Raw genomic sequence first — 17,140 nt, 5'->3', positions numbered from 1 at the left:
TCTTGACACAAGACATACCTAAACTGTGCAGCTCATTGCCACAATGGGGTTTAATGGGGGAACTGAAAAAAATAATGGAGGTTAGGGCTCATGATGGCTACTGGTCAGGAAGGTTTGGTATCACCTCTAGAATCAGGGGCAGTATGTTGCTGTAGATCAGTTGCTGGGGAGCATGTGATGGAGGTTGCAGGCATGTCCAGCTGGGGAGCTTTGTATCAGCAACAAATTGGTTGCTGTGTGGACAGAATGTTGGAATTAGAATTACCAGGTTGAATATGGAACAGGGCTCTGGTATCTTTAATAGTTATCAAATCCCGGTGCAGGAAAATGTAGTTTAAAATTCCACCAGGTGGAACTATGCACCATCTCCTCCCTTACACCCCTAAACCCACCTTTTTGCTGCTGTCTCTACCCCCCACCCCACCTCCCATGAGCCACTTAGCAATTTACCATCCAGTTGAGAGCTGGGAGGGTGGTGGAGAATCTACTCCATGTTCTGTTAACTATTAAAGATACAGGTGCCTTGTCCAGTATTGAGCCTGACAGCCCAAGTTGGACTGGCTAGGTCTTTGGTCTTATTGATTGTGGCTCTTATGTCTGATAGAGCGTGGGGCAATTGTTTGAAGCAGGATGGAGCTGCTGCACCAAAAAAAGTAGCAGGTCATATTGCTTCGCATTTCCCCATGGTGAGAGATAGATTGCCCATCCAAAAGAAGATTGATCAGCAGTTAAATAGAACATTATGATTTGTATCTTTCTGAATTGGGTTGCATTTCATCCCACTCCCACAATTTGTAAAAAAGCTTTATACCTGAGCACTTATTATCACTTATTGTCATGGATCCAAAGAAGTGAGTTTATATCCATGATGTTCATGTGAAAATTAATATTTTTTTTAATGGTGCCGCCACATTTCTTTTTCTCCCCCCACCCCATTATTCTTCCTTTTTACTCTGCAAGAGACTAACATGGCTACTTCTTTGAGATCATTATGATGCAGATCATCCCCTGTAATTAACAGCACTGAAATGGTGCAGCCCTCCAGCTATTGTTGGACTGCAACTCCCAATATCCCCATCCTTGTCCTAATTCAAAACTTGTCTTGTGTCTTTAGTTTGTTTGTGGGAACAACTGTCTTTAGCAGCATCCTTAAAGACAGTTATTCTACATGTCAGCTTAGTTTTAAAGCCAGAGCAGCAGAGCTAATTGGAAATACTGGTAATCTAAATAAAACCACAGACCCAATTAAACCCCATCCCCCAGCACAGGAAAAATAATCATTAAACATTGTAAAAACACTGCTGTCCTTAGTAAGTGGAATTCCAAGGTGCATCTACACTGTAGAAATAAGGCAACTTGACACCACTTTAACTGCCATGACATTATCCTATAGAATCCTAGGACATTAGTTTTGTGAGGCACCAGCACCCTTTGGCCGAGAAGGCTAAAGACCTTGAAAAATGACAAAGACTAGGATTCCGTAGGATGGAACTACAGCACTTAAAGTGGTGTCAAACTGCATTATTTCTACATTGTAGATGCACTCCCAGTTTGAAGCAAGACTTTTTTGAATTATTTAAAATACTGAGCAAGAAGGTTTAGCTGAATGACATCGTAATACTTTGTTAAGATGGGGGAATACAGACTGGCACTTTGTGCTGGCCTATGGGCGAAGTCATGGCATAGCGTCCGCATGCTTGATGCCATGTCTCTGCTCCATCGTGCCATTACATGGCATGTGACCTCATGGCATGACTCTACCGCAGCACCCAAATGGACCAGCACAGAAGGGGCGTCATCATGCTGCCCCATCACAGCTATGATGCCTCTTCCAGGGAATGAAGAAGAAGCCCTTTTTTGGGGCTTCTTTTTGCTCCCTGCAGAGGCTGCGGTGTGTGGTTGCAGTGATCCCAATTCAGTGCAAAAAGGGGCAGCGTCATGGTGCGATGGGCCCCATAGCTGAGATGTATCTGACACAGTTGCTGTATTGCATGTTCTTCTTCTTCTTCTTCTTCTTCTTCTTCTTGGCTTTACTTTGCGAACGAAGATTCAAGAAGGACTCATCCGTGCTTTCTACAAGCGCGTTGATGACGTTGGATGTATCCTTCGAGCCTGCATAATGGATTTTTCTGGTGAAGCACAGCGTGCACAGAACTGGCCTCACCCTTTAAACCAGAGGTTCGACTGCTGAGGCCTTGACAAGCATGGATGGTGGCAGCGAGGTCCTCCAGTCTTAGGTTTGGTTAGAGTTTCCTTCTCTTAGATGGTTGACCTTACAGGGTTAGACGAGCACCATCTGCCTGGGTTTGGGATTAAAGTTTTCCTTCTCCTAGGATGGTTGCCATAAGGCTAGAGAGGCCATCCTGCCCTTTGGCGCTCTTGGTCAGACCCTTCGATTGTGACCTGTTTGGCATGGGAGGCCCTACCGATGGCTATTATACCACCGCCAGCATAGCTCACAACTTCATTAGGGTATGCAATCCTCTCCCCCAAACAGTCAGAGCATAGCTGGAGGGGAATAGGAGGCCAGAAGATGACAGTTAAGGAGGGAGGAGCCTCTTTCTTCAGGCTAGTACTGCATGTAAACAGGCAGCAAATGAGGAGGCAAAGATCTTTTTGCCAAGGTACCTAGTGTATACTAAGGAGAACTTGATGACTTTTTGCTTTGCTTCTCATATACCTGTTAATGATGGAGGTGCCTTGTCAGGAAATAGGTTACCAAACAAAACTACCCTTTGACTCTCAATTCTGTGAACATATGCCTGAAATAGCCCTTTTATTTAATCTTGGAATGCTGAGGTATTCCCAAAATCAGTTCCTGGTCATAGATTTGTGTTTTTCATGTGTGTGTGTGTGTGTGTGTGTATTACATAACTGTGTTTTCTCTTAGACCCAGATTGCTTCTCTTGTCCTCTAACTTCCTGCTGTTTTGTAAAGGAAAATGTGCTTTAAAGGAGTCAGCAGGAGTGGAATGAAAAAGAGAAGTTAAATTAGTGATTTGGCTAAAAACACACAGGCACACAACTGCATGCAAGTCTTATGCAATCAAACCAATTCTCCACCCTCTGCCTTCACAGAAAGGTCTTCTGGGCATTACCAAAATGGAGACAATAAAAGGCAATCAGTGGAACAACAGGGCGGTCTTTGCCTTGGGTCACTCGGATGCAGGAATTGAATTTTTTAATGTGTGTATAGGACAGGTTAAAAGAAGTGAGGAAAGAAATGAACTTCTTGAGGTGACAGCTTTAAAAAGGGACTGTAGTTTCATGGTAGAATTGTATGCAGATGACCTGAGGCTCAATATGAAAGACTGAAAAAAGTAACTTTTCCATGTTCTTGCTGCCTGCTCAGAAAACTCTTCCCTGCTGACATAGCAATTTTGATGAAGGACTGAAGGTCCATGATTAGGACTCACACTTTGGATTTAGAAGATTCCATGTTCAGTCTCTGCCATTTTCTGTTAAAACTTTCTTGTTTTCCAAAGCCTTTGGAATTTGAGTTTACTATTATATATTTTGATTAGATGAATTTGTCAGTTTGCTTGATATTATCCTCTCCATTGACGCCCCCTTGTCGTGGGGGAGAGGCTTGCACACTCTAATGAAGTTGTGAGCTATGCTGGCGGTGGTATAATAGCCACCGGTAGGGCCTCCCATGCCAAACAGGTCACAATCAAAGGGTCTGACCAAGAGCGCCAAAGGGCAGGATGGGCTCTCTAGCCTTATGGCAACCATCCTAGGAGAAGGAAAACTCTAATCCCAAACCCGGGCAGATGGTGCTCGTCTAACTCTGTAAGGTCAACCATCTAAGAGAAGGAAACTCTAACCAAACCTAAGACCCAAGGACCTCGCTGCCACCATCCATGCTTGTCAAGGCCTCAGCAGACGAACCTCTGGTTTAAAGGGTGAGGCCAGTTCTGTGTACGCTGCGCTCCACCAGAAAAATCCATTGCACAGGCTCGAAGGATACATCCAATCTCCGAAAAAGCCCTGTAGCGATAGGCAAGGGACGAAACGGCAGGTGTAAAGATGCACTGGAAGCCGCAGACCCAACCCTGCATGCAGGCGGTTCAGGACTTTGGTCGCTTGAGACTGACTGGGAATGACAGTCTTGTTTGGCAGAATCCTGAATGACCAAGCAGCCTTTTTTAAGGAGAGCACTGCTTGCTCCATATGGAGAGGGGCCTAGAAAAGGTGGCCTAAAGAAGCTCATCCCCAACAACCAGGTTGGCTAGCCGTGGCCAACGCACATCTTCTGATGCGGTCAAACAAAGACAAAGAGACAAAGGCACACACCAGCCTCCAAAGGTGCAAATAGACTAACGCTTTCATGCTGGAACATCAGAACCATGCAAGATTCTGCAGATAGTGGACGTCCTGAGCGCCGTTCTGCTCTAATAGCCCATGAACTGTCACGACTTAACACCGACATCGCTGCTCTTAGTGAAGTTCATCTCCACGAGGAAGGCAGTCTTAAAGAAAAAACATGGAGCCGGCTACACACTCTACTGGTCTGGCAAACCCAAAACTGAAAAACATCTTTCAGGTGTAGGCTTCATGATCAAAAACTCCATTGCCTCCAAACTCGAAACCTTGCCAACAGGACCCTCTGATCTCATTATCTCCTTACGCCTCCCACATGTTGTTCTCTTCAGTATATATGCCCCAACTATGCAAGCCGACCCTGCGGAGAAAGACAAATTCTACTCAGACCTACACCACCTTATACAAAAAGTCCCTGCAGAAGACAAAATCATTATCCTTGGTGACTTCAATGCCAGAGTAGGAAAGAACTTCGAAGCCTGGAAAGGTGTTTTAGGCAAGCATGGTGTTGGAAACTGTAATGATAACAGACGCCTCCTGCTAGAGTTTTGTGCAGAACAGCAGCTGACTATTACAAACACCATCTTTCAGCAGAAAGATAGCTTGAAGACAACCTGAATGCATCCCCGATCCAAACACTGGCACCTCATTGACTATATCCTAGTGCGCCAGATAAATATTCTCGATGTCCATCATACCCGAGTGATGCCCAGTGCACAATGTCAAACAGATCATCACCTCGTAAGATGCAAACTAAATCTTCATTTTAAGTTGAAACCTAAGAGGGGTGGCATCCTAAAGAGGAGACTCCAAGCCAACAATCTTCAACAAGCTGCCATGAGAGACAACTTCCAGGCAATTTTGCAAACAAAACTTGAAGACCATCCTGTAGACTCTTCTCCTACAGCACTTTGGCAACATATCAAAAACAGCATCATGCAGTCTGCAGAAGAATCCTTAGGATTCTCCCTCAAGAAAAACCAAGACTGGTTTGATGAAGACAACCAAGAGAGCCAGGAGCTGTTGACAAAGAAGAGAACTGCTCACCAGGCACACCTCGCCCAACCATCCTGCCATGTAAAAAAAAAAGCAGCCTTTCGCCTTGCATGTAGTCAACTCCAACAAAAACTCCGAGACATTCAGAACAAGTGGTGGATCAATTTAGCAGAAAAGACACAACGTTGTGCAGATCTGGGTGTTTCCAGAGGATTTTAAGAAGCTCTTAAAGCAGTGTTTGGACCCTCATATCAGATCCAAAGCTCCCTATACAGTACAGATGGTCAAACACTAATCACAGATAAAGCTTCCATTCTGAACCGATGGGCTGAACATTTCCAACGCCTCTTTAGTGCCAACCGAATAGTCCAAGACTCAGCTGTTCAACATATGACACGACAACTGATGAAAAAGGAATTGGACATAGCTCCCACTTTGGAAGAAACCATTAAGGCCATACAGCAGATGAAAAATGGCAAGACTGCCGGGATCGATGGAATTCCACCTGAAGTTTGGAAACATGGAGGTCATGTACTCCATGCTAAACTCCACGAGCTCCTTGTGAGTTGCTGGGAAAAAGGCGAACTGCCATCAGATCTCCAAGATGCAGTCATCATCACCCTGTACAAGAAAAAAGGAGCAAAATTGGATTGCTCAAACTATCGAGGTATAACACTGCTCTCCATCGCTGGAAAAATCCTTGCAAGGATACTGCTGAACAGATTAGTCCCTGCTATTGCAGAAGAGCTTCTTCCTGAAAGCCAGTGTGGCTTTAGAGCTAATAGGAGCACTACAGACATGGTATTTGCCCTTAGACAACTGCAAGAGAAATGTAGAGAGCAGAACAAAGGACTGCATGTAACATTTGTCGACCTCACCAAAGCCTTTGACACTGTGAGTAGAAAAGTTCTGTGGCAGATCCTAAAACGACTAGGATGATAATCCTGCTACATGAAGACCAGCAAGGTCAAGTCAGATATGGTGACGCTCTCTCGGAGTCCTTTCTAATAACTAATGGTGTGAAACAAGGTTGTGTTCTCGCTCCAACTCTATTTACAATCTTCTTCAGCATGATGCTCCAAAGGGCTACGGCAGATCTCAAAGAAGAAGACGGCATTTATATACACTACCGTACTGATGGTAGCCAGTTTAACTTAAGCCGCCTGAGGGCTCGCACTAACACTCTAAACTATCTAGTCCATGAGCTGCTTTTTGCTGACGATGCTGCCCTCGTTGCCCATACGGAAGCAGCTCTGCAGCGCCTAACATCTTGTTTCACAACAGCTGTGGAGCTCTTTGGACTGGAAGTCAGCCTGAAGAAAATGGGAGTTCTCTACCAGCCGGCACCTCAGGAAGAACACTACCATCCTCACATCACTGTAGGCACATCTGTGCTCAAGTCAGTTCAGCAGTTCACCTACCTGGGAAGCATCATCTCCTCAGACGCCAAGATTGATAAAGAGATCGATCACAGACTGGCAAAGGCATATAGTGCATTTGGAAGGCTTCACAAAAGAGTCTGGAGTAACAAACACTTGAGGTGAAGCACAAAAATCAGTGTGTATAGAGCCACTGTACTGTCTATTCTCCTGTACGGGTCTGAAACATGGGTCACCTATCGCCAACACCTACGACTCCTTGAACGCTTTCATCAGCTCTGTTTACGCACAAATCTAAATATACACTGGACTGACTATGTGATTAATGTTGCTGTCTTGAGCAAGCAGGGATCACCAGGATTGAGGCCATGCTATTGAGGACGCAGCTGCGCTGGGCAGGACACGTTTCTAGGATGGAGGACCATCGCCTCCCAAAAATAGTATTCTATGGTGAACTCACCACGGGTCAGCGTAAGAGGGGCGCCCCAAAGAAGAGATACAAGGACTCCCTGAAACAACATCTCAGGCTTGGCCAAATTGATCACCAACATTGGTCCGCCCTGGCCTCGCATCGGGAGGCATGGAGATGCACTATCCACGATGCTGCAGCCTTTTTCGAAAGCTCACGCCGAACGAGTATTGAAGAGAAACGACAACGCAGAAAGAACCGCAACCTGGAAACATCACCCAAGCAGACTTCTTGCTGTGCTTTCTGCAACCAGACCTGTTTGTCCCGGATTGGCCTTTTTAGTCACCAGCGCGCTTGTACAAAGCGCAAGATGAGTCCTTCCTGAATCTTCGTTCGCGAAGCAAAGCCGGAGTGATATTATATTGTATTTTTTGTATTTTAGCTGGATCATTTGTTTTACAATTGTATTACTGTAAACAATTGTAAAATAGTTTTCTATTTTTATTATTCTTTCCTTCCCCCTATGCATGTGTGTATGTACATATAATAATAATAATTTGTTTTATTTATATACCGCTATTCCAAAGATCATAGCGGTGAACAGCAAGTAAGCTAATCAGCAAGTAAGCTAATTTGCCCCAACAGTCTGGGTACTCATTTTAGCGACCTCGGAAGGATGCAAGCCTGAGTCGAGCTTGGGCCCTTTTGCTGGTCTTGAACTCGCAACCAGGGCTCCTTCTCAATACGTATTGGTGAGGATTTTTTATTTTATTTTAGATTGTACACCTTTGAGAGGACCAACTGTTTTTGGTTGTTGCTATATATATATATATATATATATATATATATATATATATATATATGCAGCAGCTTAGTGATGAAGGTCTTCTGGAGGATATGCTGAAGCACATTCCAGCATCAGGTTTTCCAAGTTGAAATTTCTGGGTTGATTTTATCTATTTGAAATTCAGATTTTGATTTAGGAATGGTTGTTGTTATTAAAATTTATTAAGACACTCTTTTCTGACAAGGGCATCTTAAACTAACTGAAACATGCAAAGTTAGAAGCACAAACAAGATCACTGTGTCTATAATAGAAAAGGACACCTTCCTTGAAGAATTATAAATCACAAGAGTAATTAAGTGGATTAAAGATACAATTTAAAAACCAGCAAATTACATCCTGCTATATACCTTCACCTTCACATGATAAGCCACACTTGACAAACCTGATTATTGTATTCAGCTTTTTAAAGTTCAGGAACATTGTCTTCAGTCTCGTGAAATCTCTGTACTTCCCACTTAATGCTCAAAACAAGAGGCTCCAAAGTTGGTATTCACATTTCAGTGCTCATGGTAGAGTTAAGAGTTAATTTAATCACTAAATCTAGATTTGCTACTTTAAATTGAAGATGGTTTACCTTTGTGTGGAGGGGTGATGTCCTTTCTCAGCGTACTTGTTTCTGGATGAGAGTATCAGTGCATTTGCTCCAAACCTGCCCTTGTTTTACTTGATCTCTCTATACAGTCAATCCTCCATATCCATAGATTTTTCATCCATGGATTCAAGCATTCACAGCTTCAAAATATTTTAAATAGATATAAATTCCAAAACACAACTCTTGATTTTGCCATTTTATATAACAGACACCATTGTAGTCTGTTGTTGTATTTAATGGGATTTGCGTATCCATGGATTTTGGTATCAAACCCCAGTGGATACCAAGGGCCACTGTATATCTGATTTTAAGCTATCGTGGTAATTCAGGTTAATGAATCTCAGCACAAACATATGGAACAATGAACCTGATAAAATTTGCAATCCGAATCTTATATACTCAGATATAAGTTCCACTGAGCTTACTGGGGTTTACCATCAGGGAACTGGAACAGGCTGCCTTGGAGCGTGGTGGAGCCTCCTTCTTTGGAGGTTTTTAAACAGAGGCTGGGTGGTCATCTGTCGGGGGCAGTTTGATTGTGTATTCCTGCATAGCAGGGGGTTGGACTGGATCACCCTTGTGGTCTTTCCCAACTCTATGATTCTAAATACAGTATACATAGGGTTACAGCCTAAATGATGGGAATGTTGAATCATTAATATTATTCACATTGAGATTAATGTAATTTTATGCCACAATAATATTTCAAATGTGGGGTGCCAGGAGCAAGCTGGCAAGGAGTGATATACATCAGTTTTAGAAGTCATCAGCCATTTTTTAACAGCTTCCCTATATTCTGCCCTCTCAAAGTAGACATTTTCACAATCTTTAATGCTCTTCCTTCCAGTCTGCCACATTGTCTTCATTTCTGCTCTTTACTGAATAACACTGCACTGCAGCTCTTCCATTGCCTTTCAACCCTCTTTTTTGTTTGTGTGACTACAGTGATGGGTGCTCTGGAGTCCAGAGGGGTGTTGAGGAAAATGAGTGATATGCTGGAGATGATGGTGAAAAGGATGGATGTACTAGCCAGGCTGGAAAATAGCACAGATTTCCGAAAAGGGGAAGAGATGCATTTCCCTATGGACAGGTCAGTACCAATATGTTTTGAAAATACTGAACTGATATTCTCTTCTTCTGAATTCAAGAAATGAACTATGCAAAATTCTGTGTAGAGCAGGACTGGGGGGAAAACACTTTCCTTATATTTTGGCCTTCAAAATACCAGCATTGGTCATGGTAGCTGATTGTAAGAGCTGTGATGCCAAATAACTGAAGAATCAAAGGTTTCCCATCCCTGCCATGCAGAGTCCACCTTTTATACAGAGACCAGCTGGTGCTTGGGCCCATTTCACAGTGCATTGGTTCTGGCCACCATTCTTTGGGCAGCATATGATGGAGTCAAGAGGGTAGGTGAAATCATCAGATGGGTCACTATGCATCTCTGTTCATAAAGTAGGCATGCTAATTGCAACTGAAGGACTGGAGACTACCTATACTTCCAATTGAAGATTGTACCAGCTGTGCTTCCCATTTATTTCTTTGGGATCATTCACACTAGCATTTTTGTGATGAGAAGATCTGTGGGGGGGGGGGGTTAGATGATGCAATACCAAATCAAAGTTCCCACTATGTTTACCCCGATCGAATCTCTCAGTAACAATTTAACCCTGATGAAGTACACATTACCATTTGTATCGATTTAAAATGGAGCCACCATTTTTATGGTTCTTGGTTGTTGTTTTTTTAAAAAAACTGGCAGTCAAATGATGTGCATCTACATCACATTGTTTGGCCAAACACCCCTCCCCTATCAGCCTTGGCGGTTGGCAATGGCAAGCCCTAGCAAGAAACCCTGGGATAGGTTAGCTTTCTAATGATGTTCCCAGGAGAACCCCCTCCCTGGTTTTGGTGAGCTCTGGGAATCAGACATTGGTGCTGATCAGGGGACTAAATCACTGACAGAAAGGGGGGGGGGGGACAGCTTGCACTTTAAAGAGACCACTTTCCAAAGTGCAGGAAATTTGAATCCACTGCCTTTATGGATTTGCTTATTTCACTCTTGCAACCAAGTGCTGAGAAGAAAAAACAATGGCACTTGGCTGGCAGGAAGAGAGCAAAGGGGTGGGCATGATCCACCTCCTGCACATTAACCCTTCCTTCCTGGGTCCCCTGAATGGGATTGGAAGCAAATTCCCACTGGCGGCACTCTGATAAAACCCAGTGTTTTGGAAAAGAAATGGGATAAAACTCAGTCTTGGAAAAACCAGGTTAAGGGGGATTTGTGCTGGTCCCCTTTGAATTCGGGTCAAGAAAAACCGGTGCAAGTGTGGATGACCCCCTTTTAAACCAGTTTGCAAACTGGTTTATAATGTAGTGTGAACGGCCTCAAAGTCTTCATATCTAGTGACCAAGACTTCTACATTATTTAGTGCCTATGAAGGGAGAAGGGTAAAAGGAAGGGCAAAGAGCACAGAGGGAAACTGCAACAGCTATCAACTCATGCTGCATAATGAATATAAAGTATATTTTGTCAGACTGCACATCTACTAGGTATTCACTAGTGCTGGTGAACTGTTCATGCTGGATCTTTCCAGTGTGGTAGATCTCTCCAAGACAAGAGGCTTCTGAGTTTCAATCATAAACATGAACTGGAACAATCCAATAGACATTACCCATAGGATCTGAAGCAAGACTGTGTTGTAGAGATTGTGAGCATCCTTGAATAACGTTCTGTCTTACAGCCTTGAGAAATAGACCAGAATGAGAAATGTTATAGGTATCATACAATGAAGAACAACAATGTAAAAGACTGCGTTTAAAATAATGACTTGAAGTGCAATGTGGCTTTTAGCAAAGCTAAAAATATCAATTAATTTATATGATGGATTGACTATACATTTTTAATGTAGAGTTTTAATTTGATTTCAACTTGATCTAGCTCTTGAGAATGTGGATGATTAATTTCTGATGACTGTGCAATTGTTAACAATGGAAATAACATTTCTTTGGGCATTGTCATGGAAGAAAGTTAATATCCAAAGTAATTAACACCACAGTCATACAAAACTGCTCCGCACCTCATTCTCACTGATTATCCCATTCCTTAATTTACCGTGTGTATTAAGACAATAAATTTGATTTGTTTATTTAGGGCTGATATAGACAATGCCCTGTATTTATTAATCCCAATTACAGCAGGCCTATGGAATCAATGAGAAATTTCTAAGACAGTACTTCTGTAAAAGCTCTTAATTCAGTAGACCTTCTAGCTATATTTAAGACAAGGGTTCCAGTCCTGAGAAAATTAGTTGGGCCTCATTGAGATTAATGGGGCTGTATTTACCAAGATTTTGTGCCAGTGAATTTTAAGTTGAATATATCTGTCATGATTTGAAGGTCGGCAGGCTAGCATACATTATTGTGGAGGTGATCATAGAATCATAGAATTGTGGAGTTGGAAGAGACCACAAGGGCCATCCAGTCCAACCCCCTGCCATGCAGGAACTCACAATCAAAGCATCCCACAATCAAAACTTGATATTTTAGAGCGGATTGTATCCATGATAATATGTGTTAATTTTTTTGTCTTTGTATATTCTCTGGTTAAATTGGTTTTACTGGTTTTTAAATACTTGATAAAGCCTCGGGGTGAGTGCGGGTGGGTGTAGAAGTCCTTCAAACTAGCTCCCAGACATGCGGCTATTAACTGTAGCAAGAAAAATGGGTAAATCCATGTTCATTGGACTGCCAGGGACTAACTGCTTAATATTCATTGAATATATTCCTGCCCTTTATGCCTTGAGGTGATGTGCATATAAATCATGCGAGTATTTAAAAAACAAACATAGGATTGCAATCCTGCATGGCTCAATGCACTGTAGTAATTCTTCATGGAGAACTAAGTAACATGGAGTCATTTACCACCCCCTGTCTTATCACAGAATTGCTGAGCTTCCCTCACAGCTAATTGTATTTAAAAAGGAACGGGGGGGGGGGGGGGGGTCACAAAAAAAAAGGGCAGCCTTCCATCCTTTTGTAGGTTGGTAAAATGAATATCCAACTTGTTGTGGGCAATTGGCTAACACATTGTAAACTGCTTAGAGAGTGTTTAGTTCACTGTGAAGTGGTATAGAACTGTAAAGTGTTATTGCTATAGCTACACTGCAGAAATAAAGCAGTTTGACACTACTTTAACTGCCATGACTCAATGCTATGGAATTCTGCAATTTTTAGTTTGGTGAGATATTTAGCCTTTCCTATCAGAGAGCTCTGGTGCCCCTCCAAACTACAAACCACAGAATTCCATGGCACTGGGTCATGGAAGTTATAGTGGCATCAACTTCTTTATTTCTTCAGTGTGGCAGCAGCCCTAGCCAGGTGTTTCTGTGATCCCTTCCCTTCTGCAGGCACAAAAAAACCATGGTTGTGGGGCTTCAATAGCTCTATGCCAGGTCTAGTGTGAGGAGGGGTTTTGCTTGCTGCCAAGAGAGGTAGGAAATACCATCATCCGCAGCGAACAAAAATAGACATGTATGCATAGGGTTAACATATGTCACAGAATACCAGCCAGAGTGGTTGCCAAAACAACTACACAACCCTACACATACTTGCTCAGAAGTAAACATCATTGATAGGATCAGCCTAAAACATTTTACTTCTAAATGTGAAGGATAAGATGGTACCCATTCCTATATTCTACACAGAACAACAGATTAGACCACAAATGGAATCTTACTTCAATACTGGTAGCAGAGGATTCCCCAGTATACCTGAAGGCAGCAGGCCAGTTTAGGGAGTACAGGACTGTGCAGTGCACACAGAGAAGAATGCCAGAGAGGATGCCCTACCATATTTGCTACCTGAAGGGCCAGCACTGCTCATTGATATAATTAAGACATACCTCTATGTGGTTGTGCCTACAATTCCTGCACAGGTTCCATGTTATTTATGTCTGATGCAGATGTTATTGGGTATAAAATATAAGTTGATAGTGATGAGGGGTAGGGGATCATTTACTACAATCAAATATTTCAAAACAAAATACCTTAGAATGTGAAGTAGCTATTAAATGCTAAATATGATGGCCTCTCAAATATGATTTGTGAAAATTGATCATCATGTGCCAGGCACTGAACATTCAGCAGATTCAGAACATCATCAGTAATTTTTGGGAAGGACTAATGAGGTACATTCCTATCAGCTATAACAGATAACAGGCCCACATGAAAAAAACAATGCTGAGAATGAAATTATTGTGCCCAGTGCCACTCCACAGAGTTTCCAAAGGTGGTAAGCTGCTTACAGTCCCAGACTACATAGTTTAAATCCATGGTGGTGCCCTGTTCTGCCCCTTCACAATTAGCTCACTTTCTTTTTCCTCCAGATATTATAGCGAAGAGAGAAACGTGCTCACTGTTACTTCTTCCAGTGGTCAGGCATACCACTAATCCCCAACAGGAAGGAAAGCACATAATAAGATCTTGGTCTTTGGCTTCCTTCCAGTTCAGTGGCCAAAGCCTACATTTGAAAGAGACAAGGGCTAGTTTCCTTGTTCATGCAGCTGCAGGCAGCTTTGAAGTTCAGCTCTGATTATATTAGGGGCAAGTAATGGGTGATGGAGTCCTAAGTAGACTGATGAAGATGTTGTGCTTTGGCAATCTCTCCTTCTAGCCCCCTCCTCTTGCAGGTTTTTCTGCCTTGAATCTGTTATTCTTTTGATCAAACATCTCCTAGATAGGCTGTTTTCCATGATTTCTTTTAATCTAAGAAAGGAAAACAAAGTGTTATGGTTTTCAGACCAGGATCTTATGCTGAAAACCACATAACGGGTTTGCAATGGCGTGCGTGCCCGTGGCATACATGCCGCACCATGCATCATCCACTAGCCCCATTATTTTCAATGCGGCTTGAACATACGCCCTATTTGCCTTACACGGAGGGGTCCGCAACAGATCCCCTGCTTAAGGCAATGGTGCGCTGTATCACATTAATTCATAGAACAGGTAGATTTGAAGAGACATAGTAGTTGGCATCCTGTTGGAAAGTTACATCATTGTAAACAGACTTTTCATCCTGCAAAGTTGAATTGTGCCATTGGGCAATGCTCATATTCACAAGAGGAAAAAGAGAAATAGCTAGACCATTAAAACCATTGTATTAGCAAAGCTAGAAGTGTGACCATTGCTCCACAGTCCCAATGTGCAGTGTGTCCCATTGTACAACATGAAGCAATGCACAATGTGTCTCATTGTGCAATGGTCCCAGTTCAAAACATGTCCTACTGCACTACAGGCTATCATGCATGATGCCCTATTGGGCATCATTGCAGTTCACTGTCATGGTTGGGTATTGTGTCAGTCACATAGATCTGTCATCATAAAACTTTGAAAAAAATTTGAAATAAAAGTTGTCTGAAGTTTTTGGAATCTGTATGTCAGTATAAGAACTCTGCACCTGGTTGATTTAAAATAAGTTCTTCCTAACCATTTGCTCATTTGTGGGGCAGAATGGAATCTTTAGAAACATTCCACGTTCTCAAAAATATAAATGGATTTCCATATGCAGGCCTTTTCTCCTGAATGTGAAGGTTTTGGTTTTATTTGTTGATTAAATTTTTGTCCTGTCCTTTCCCCAATAAGCTGCTACTTCCTGAAAATAATGCTGGAAGACAGATTAGGGTCAGAGATGGTGATTGTCCCAAATGGCAGCTGTGATAGCTGGCAGATGACCATTAGCAAAGAGTTTTGTTTATTCTAAATATTTATTAGATTTCTGTGCCATCTTTCTCCTTAGCAATGGCCCTCAAGGTGACTAAGGTGCTATACAGACGGGCGCAATGGGGTGCCATCGTAATGTGTGAGGAACGGTACTTCCAAATTCCCCTTGCACTTGACGAGGGCGTCAAAATGGCGGTGCCCTGTACAGATGGGTGCCGCCATTTTGACGCAACGGATGCTTAGCATCTGCACACCCCGATGCCATTGTGATGTTGTGAGTGCGCCATTGGCACACTGCAGCATCACAATGGCACCGCAAAAAGAACCCGCTTTTTGCAGGTTCTTTTTGCTGTGCAAGGAAGCCACGTGGTTTGTTCGCTGCAGCTTCCTCGCCCAGCCAAACAAGGTGCGGGCAGACCGCTCTTTTTGGGCAGTCTGTACCCCGCCCAACTATGATAAAACCATATGGAACAATTACATTCAAACATAAAACATGAAAACACACTTAAAACCATTAAAAGTTCTTTTTTTTACAAATGGAAGGAAGAACAGCATCTGCCAGGACTGAGAGACATTTCTATACCACTTATCAGTGAACTAGCACTCCCTAAGTGGTTTACAGTGTGTAAGCCAATTGCCCCCAACAAGGTGGATACTCATTTTATCAACCTATGAAAAGATGGAAGGCTGAGTGGACCTTGGAGCCCTCTTTTAGAATTGAACTCACAACCTTGTGGCTGTAGTACCAGCATTTAACCACTGTGCCACCAGGGCTCCCCTAGTGGAAGGACAACAAAGGAGGCCAGCACAACTTCCCTTGGTGGAGAACTCTACAGTCTGGGAGCAATCACTGAGAAACTCCAGGAGACAGATAGGGATAGCTATGTTGACAGTACATTCATAGAAATCAGGAATTTCACACCAGTCACTATGGAGATTATTGCACTGCCCTTTTCTGTCCTTCTGTCACAACCTCAGGGTGGGATGAAAACCTTTAAGCATGGATTTTATCACACACTTCCATGCCCAGGCTGGAGGCATCTTGTATCCGATCATATCATCCTGTGCCCAATCCGGACTTCTCCAACACTTTTTGAAAGAATGGGACTTTCCCGTGCCTCTGACCTGGGCACGGGCATGTAATAAAATCCATACTTAAAGGTTTTCATCCTGTGCCGAGGTCAGGATGGAAGGATGGAAAAGGGCAGTGCAATAATCTCTTATGTAATGTCAGGTCTTGTCACCAGAGCAGGAAGATATGGTAACTGGCACTTCAATCTCAGCATCACCATGCCTTCTAGTATAGCTGTTATCAGGGAGCAACTTCTCCAGCCATCGCTATCCAGTCTGTTTAACTGAACACCTGTCTGTTGGGGGAAAAGTTTTCCAGAATCCACTTGGTGACTTCTGCTTGCTTAAAACAGGTGTTACACAAGCATGACTCATTTTTTAAGGTTTACGAGGAGGTATAAAGTGTCTCCTTGTGCTAAGTTTTCCTCTCAGCTGCACAAGGACAGCCAGATTGCTCTCAGGAGCAGCTCCATCCACAACCACCAAGACAGCTGATAGGGCAGGGGTCGGCAACCTCCGGCCCGTGGGCCGGATCCGACCCCTGGAGGCCTTTGTTGCGGCCCCCGGGGGCGGTTGCCGCCGCCGCCGGGCGAAAAAATAACGGCGCCCAGAGCGGCAAAAAGCCGCACTGGGCGTCGCCATTTTTTTGCCCAAAATGGCGGCGCCCAGACGTGAAGTCTTGCACGACCTCAGCCTCCAGGAGGCCCGATGCGGCCGCCGGAGCCCTCGAATAGGGCTCTGATGGCCGCATCGGGCCTCTGGAAGGCCCACTGAAGCCGTCGGAGCCCTGTTCAAGGGCCCCGGC

General features: G+C 43.4%; 1 protein-coding gene across 1 annotated transcript in view; it reads left to right on the top strand.

Annotated features, from left to right (window-relative positions):
* MGAT5B (alpha-1,6-mannosylglycoprotein 6-beta-N-acetylglucosaminyltransferase B) overlaps positions 1-17,140 on the top strand; it is a 311,177-nt gene that overhangs the window by 127,987 nt on the left and 166,050 nt on the right. The window contains exon 3 of the mRNA XM_042455871.1: positions 9,491-9,635. Within this exon, the coding sequence (XP_042311805.1) occupies positions 9,491-9,635 (145 nt within the window). The remainder of the gene's footprint in view (positions 1-9,490; positions 9,636-17,140) is intronic.

Source organism: Sceloporus undulatus, chromosome 2, assembly GCF_019175285.1.
Source record: "Sceloporus undulatus isolate JIND9_A2432 ecotype Alabama chromosome 2, SceUnd_v1.1, whole genome shotgun sequence".
NCBI classification, from domain to species: Eukaryota; Metazoa; Chordata; class Lepidosauria; order Squamata; family Phrynosomatidae; genus Sceloporus; species Sceloporus undulatus.
This window is presented reverse-complemented; position numbering and strand designations above follow the sequence as displayed.